This window comes from Triticum dicoccoides, chromosome 4B, assembly GCF_002162155.2.
Source record: "Triticum dicoccoides isolate Atlit2015 ecotype Zavitan chromosome 4B, WEW_v2.0, whole genome shotgun sequence".
NCBI classification, from domain to species: domain Eukaryota; kingdom Viridiplantae; phylum Streptophyta; class Magnoliopsida; order Poales; family Poaceae; genus Triticum; species Triticum dicoccoides.
The window spans coordinates 655,425,439-655,431,593 of NC_041387.1; the positions used below are offsets into that span (position 1 = coordinate 655,425,439).

Consider the following 6,155-nt stretch of genomic DNA (forward strand, 5'->3'; position numbering starts at 1 on the left):
TCCGGGAAGGGCTGTGCTGGTCAAGTCTGTCATCACGGCCATTGCCATTTATTATATGACAGCGTTAAACCTTCCAATTGAGGTTCTGGAAAAGATTGATTCTCTTCGGCGTGCTTTCCTTTGGGCTGGTTGTGACAAGGTCACCGGTGGCAAATGCAAGATCAACTGGGAACAGGTCTGCAAGTCCAAGGTCCATGGGGGGCTAGGTATCCTAAATATGAGGAAGTTTGCGTCCGCGCTTCGTATCCAATGGCTTTGGGCAGAATGGTTGGATCCGGTGAAGCCGTGGGTTCGCTTGGGTAACCCCTGTGATGAGAATGACAAAAACATTTTTGCTGCTGCCACCAAGGTGTTGCTTGGCAACGGTATTCGTGCTTCCTTCTGGGAGTCTACTTGGCTAGATGGCATGAGACCCAAAGACATCGCCCCGAAGATCTTTGACCTATCAAAAAGAAGGGGATGTTCGGTTCAGAAGGCTTTGGATAATAACTTCTGGGTCTCTCAAGTCAAAACAGACGGGATCACCTCCGCTACACACCTGACCGAGTTCGTCAACCTTTGGGAGAAATTATCTGTGGTGCAACTCAACCCCGACGTGGCTGATTCTATCTCTTGGAAGCTTTCTAATGATGGCTCTTACTCCGCGTCCTCGGCCTACAAGGTCCAGTTCCTGGGCTTAGTTGACTCCAACATGCAACAGTTGGTGTGGAAGATCTGGGCTCCCCCCAAATGCAAATTCTTTGCTTGGCTTGTGATCAATAATAGGATATGGACGGCCGACAGGCTCCAACGCCGTGGATGGCCTAACTGTGATCGCTGCCCCCTCTGCAAGCAAGTTCAGGAAACCGCGGCTCACCTCCTTTTCCAATGCCGCTACACGGTTCGAGTTTGGGAAATGATCAAATCTTGGCTTGGCTTGGTTGATGTGAACCCTACAGCTTGGGTGACGGTCCATTCGGTGAAAGCCTAGTGGAACCTCATTGACTCCAACGCATCGCAGTCTCGACGGGCGATGATGTCTCTTATTATGTTGATCTCATGGGAAATTTGAAACGAGAGGAATGCACGCGTCTTCCATAACACCGCGGTGCCGGTTGGGGTTCTTGTTGCAAGAATCAAAGATGTTTCAAAGTGTTGGTGCCTTGTAGGGGCCAAATATTTGAGTACTGTAGTGCCGCGAGAGTGATGTCTTTGTAATTCGGCCTTTGGCCAAAAACTCTAAACCTTCTTCTTAATCAATGAAAGTGGCAAATCTTTTGCCCAGTTTCAAAAAAAAAAATAGTGTCTCCTGAGCCACTTCTGCGGTCGTGGGGTTCTATGCTTCAGGATTTGTCCATATGCGGTCATGTTTGTAACGGTTTTCACCTGTTTTTTATTAATTGACCTAGAAATTCTTCTTAACAGTGCTCCCTTATTCAATCTATGTTTAATAAACCTTACATTATTGGAAATCATTCATGTTTGCGTAGTTGATGCCACAGTGGATACAGGAATTACAAAACTGGGTTATATTTCTTTTTTTGAAAGGTAAACTGGGTTATATCAACCTAGGTTTCACGTTCCCTACTCTGTTTGTAAGAATACTAGAATAACCTATTTGCATTTTGAGATATCATGGATATAAGCCCATCGTATTTATGGATTTTCCTCTGTTCATATTTTTTATCTATTTTCCACAGTTCATAATGTTTTGTTTTCTGTCTCATTTTCTGGACCAGTTTTAATTGACATGCATATTAGTAGCAATTTTTCATCTAAACCCAGTTGTGACCGAACTGTGCATTTGCTTGTAGACTGTTTGGTTGATCTCAACAATTTCCTCCCTACTCTAACCCTGAGGCTATTGTCGAGGAGGCAGTAAAAGGCGTAACAAAAGCAAGAAAACGGAATAATCTTCCCTGAATATGTTAAATTATTTCCTTTGCTTTTTATATTTCATCATTAGGGAGCAGGTTCAACCTTTTGACGAATGTGTCATCTAACTGAAAATTTCAAGTTAGTTGTAGAAGTAAGATACGATAGACACGTCATCCGCACGCGGTAGGAGCTTTGTTGTAGTAGAGAACGAAGAACAAAGTGAGCAGACAAGAACAAAGAGAGCAGAGAAGAGACTAGCATCGTAGTTTAGAGAGGTTGAAGATGTGTGCGGTGGAATGTAGTGCTACAACTACAAAAAGAAACATTTAGTACAAACAAAAGACTGAGAATGGATGTTTTTCTTCAACAGTGGCCCATGGAACTTTTGATTTTTATATACTTTCAATGTTTTCTTCTACTTGCAAGGTTGTTGCTTTTTCTAGTACGTGCTCATAGAAAAAAAATAGAGTTTTTTAGAAACATTGAAATACCATTTTTTAAAGAAAAATCCAGGGTCCACTCCTTAGGCATTTGCTACATATAAGGGAGATATTTTTCTTTCTTACTATTTTTTCCTATTTTAGTTGGGTTTTCTTATCAATTTTTTTCATTTTCACCGTTTGTTTTTTATTTTCTATTTCTTTTATGTTTTTAATTATATATTTTCCACATTTGTCCCTCTTTTTGGGGTAAATATATGGACATTTTTTAAAGTATATGAGCGTATATTCATACCTCATGAACAACTATTTTTAAAACATTTTTTCTCAAATATAATAAATATTTTTTAAAAATAAATTACCATTTATACTAACATACATGCATGATTGTTGTTGCTATATAGTATGATTTTTAATTAATTTTGATTAGATTTTGATAATATTTACAAATTCTATTGAATAAAAAGTTTCTAATATAACTGTATAGCTATACGTAATGTAGTAGTTTTTCATACAATGTAGTAAAATTGTATTTTGGATAGTATAAAATTACTATGTTTGGTAAACAGTATTCATGCCCATGGAAAGTGAGTGAGCTGCTCTGTTTGGGGTATCCATCCCTAATTGCTATACGTAATGTAGTAGTTTTTCAAACAATGTAGTGAAATAGTATTTTGGATAGTATAAAAATTATTTTAAAATTACTATGTTGGATAGTATAAAAACTATTCTGCTTGGGGTATCCATCCCTAATTGCATTGCATGCTCTCCAAGCTGAAGAACACAGAAGAAAACAAAAGGAGCTGGATAGTGCATCATGCCCACAAAATTGACACCGCGCACAAACAGGCAATCCATTATTTCACAAACGATCTGGATGGTGCATCATGCATAGCAATCACGTAGTAATTCACGAAGTGTGGCCTAGCTAGCTTGTGCCGTTGGTCGAACAACGCTCCGATTTGGCGTCGCATGCCAGGATTTCCTCCACGGCTTCCTGGAAACAGAGCAGCAACATGTCAGTGATATCCCACCAATCACAGCAGCATCGGTGATTTTTTTGAAAGGATACGGTAACAGACCCCGATCAGAGCAACGGTGATACAAAGGTCAAAACATACAGTATAAATCTGGAACGATTTCTTTAGTACCTCAATACATTTTAAAGTATACTGGATGTCACTGTCTGAAATTTGGTAGTGGACGACGAATCTGACGCTGCAAATTAATCAAGGGAATTCAGAATAAAATAAGACAGTTTGTTTGTTTCGACTAAATACAACGTAATGTTTTAGTTAGAGACCAGTCCAAACAGACATAATTAAGTGTGCTTATAGTGAGGAGTTGAGGTTGAGAATATCAATAGGCAGTTAACTGAACCTCTTGGAGCTTGTTGGCATTGCAAGCACACTGCGCTGTTTCAGGGCTTGGCACAGTTTGGCAGGCGTTATGCGCGGATCCGCCATATCAAAGAACACCTAGCGAAGGGAATACATCGCCGGAGGTCACAAACATGACATTTAATCTGACAACATCAAGCTCAGTAGATAGATGGAATAACAGACTAACCATATTGGTCTCCACTGAAGTCAAATCAACTGTGAACTGTTTGATTTTCTTCAGTCCGTCTGAACATTTGGACAAAAGAAAACCAAATTCAGGGCTATATCGATGCCGTTAAGGGCCTGTAAATAGAATACCGATATAAACAGGATGAAGAAGATAGATCAACATGATACCTGCTAAAACTTTAGCCTTCCGATGGTCATCGGCAAGCTTGCCTAAGGTGTCGCGAACACCGACTTCGGCGGCAGCACAGAGAACCCCTACCTGCCTCATTCCACCACCTAGCGTCTTCCTAAGAATTTTAGCCTGAAAGTAAGTATTATTTGTCAGATTTCCCTTACATCTTCTGTTAAGCAAGCAGCTTAAACTCACTAGCATGCAGAATATCTACCCATCATCACCTTGTGTATGAAGGCCTTGGAGCCAACGATAACTGATCCAACAGGAGCACCTATCCCTTTCGACAGGCATACCTGCATTTCGACGTTCAACACAGAGATACAATCATATATCAACAGGAATCAGCCCATTTTCCGGTCTTATGTGGGTTGCATATGAAATCTACTTCTAGCATTTTAGTGTAGTGCCAAGCAGATTGATACATACCGAAACTGAATCAGCAGCTCTCACAAGTCTGTCAACAGGAACTCCAAGTGCCTGACAGGCAGGATAACAGTGATGATCTAGAAATGTCAGGAGAAGATACACATGCTTGGTACTTCGACATGCCGGTTAATTGATCCCATAGCAGTTGTTACTTACCACGGAAGCATTGAAGATACGAGCTCCGTCGATATGAAGCTTCAGGCCATGAGCCTTAGCGACTTCACCAACCTTGTCAGTGTATTCTACGGTCAGACACTTCCCACCAGAACTGCAACAGCAACAACAAAAATACTCCATCAATCAGGGAAAAAAAAAGAGTTCTGCTAACAGAGAATGCAGCTCACTCACTTTCCATGGGTGTTCTCCAAGCAGATGAGCCTGGTGGTGGGGTAGTAGAGCGCCCCGTCCGTGCTCCGGATGGCGGCGACGATCCTGTCGACGTCCATGGTGCCGTCGGGGTTGTTGGGGACGGTCCTGGGGTGGACGCCGCCGAGGGTGGAGATGCCGCCGTGCTCGTAGACGTGGATGTGGGAGTCGTGGCCGAGGATGACCTCGCTGCCCCTGGCGTCGCAGTGCGCGAGGACGGAGATGAGGTTGGCCATGGTGCCCGAGGGGACGAACAGCGCCGCCTCCTTGCACATGATCCGCGCCATCTCGGCCTCGAAGCGGCAGGCCGTCGGGTCGGCGCCCAGCACGTCGTCGTCCACGTCCGCCGCGGCCATGGCGGCGCGCATGGCCTCCGACGGCTTGGTCACCGTGTCCGACCGCAGGTCCACCACCTTGGTCGCCATCCTTTCTGCTCTGCAGACTTGAGTAGGATAACGGAACGATCTCTCAATCAATTGTGAAGGCGTTGTGAAGCTGTGAACCACTCAAACTCCCAGCAGACATGATTTATATATTGAAGGATGGCGACATGATTAATATTCTATACTAGAGAAAATGCCATACGGACGGCTCTGCTTTTGATTCGTTTTTGTACTACATTGCAGCAGCTTAGCACGCAGCGGACACGACGACGACATGGCAAACTCTATCCTCCCAACAACCACAGACTTTGGTGGCCGTACATGTCACTCATTTGCGCTGATATTTTTCACGAGCAGAGCGGCCAATGCAAGGCTCTTGAAAAATAGCAAGGGAAAACAATCAGAGCAGCGCCAATCTACTCGCCTCTATCTTAACGCCACTAGAAGGGATAAAAGAAGAAATTGCGCACCAGAATCCGGATGTAGCGGGTGGCGAGGGAGTTCCGGTGGCGAGGTGGACGGGGACGGCGGGCGTCGAGCGGAATGCTGTGGCTTCCCTGCGGCTGCGGGTGGTGTGCGTACGTTGCCGCAGAGGAGCGGTGCTTTATAGAGGCCGGCGGCGCCGCTGGATCGAGGAAGAAGACGAGCTAGGCGACGTGACCTAACCTTGGCGAGGTCGTCGGCTTTGACGGGTCGCTCGTCTCCACGTGCGCTCCTGCACAGCCACGTAGGAAAGCGGTGGCCCGTTGCTTTCCAGTGATGGAGCTACAATATACAGAGACCATGTGGCACCCTTCCTTCCTTCGTTGGGGTCTAGAGTCCTGAAATACTACTATACAATCATCTCCGACGTCCGTCTGCTCACACGCCAAATGACCCAATAAACTCTTCAATCGGGTCTAATAAAAATCCAATACACAATTGTCTCCACCGGTCA

The 6,155-nt window shown here is 44.3% G+C and overlaps 1 protein-coding gene across 1 annotated transcript; it reads right to left on the bottom strand.

Moving 5' to 3' along the window:
- Positions 1–3,101: 3,101 nt before the first annotated feature.
- On the bottom strand, positions 3,102–5,838 carry LOC119292085 (probable low-specificity L-threonine aldolase 1). The gene is made up of 10 exons (XM_037570915.1): positions 5,689–5,838; positions 4,818–5,277; positions 4,626–4,737; positions 4,470–4,520; positions 4,265–4,336; positions 4,037–4,169; positions 3,867–3,925; positions 3,678–3,775; positions 3,449–3,515; positions 3,102–3,294 (listed from the first exon to the last, which is right to left on the bottom strand). Exons 2-10 carry the CDS (start codon positions 5,258–5,260, stop codon positions 3,226–3,228), a joined length of 1,104 nt encoding a protein of 367 aa, XP_037426812.1. The 5' UTR covers positions 5,261–5,277; positions 5,689–5,838; the 3' UTR covers positions 3,102–3,225.
- Between the last annotated feature and the right edge of the window lie 317 nt (positions 5,839–6,155).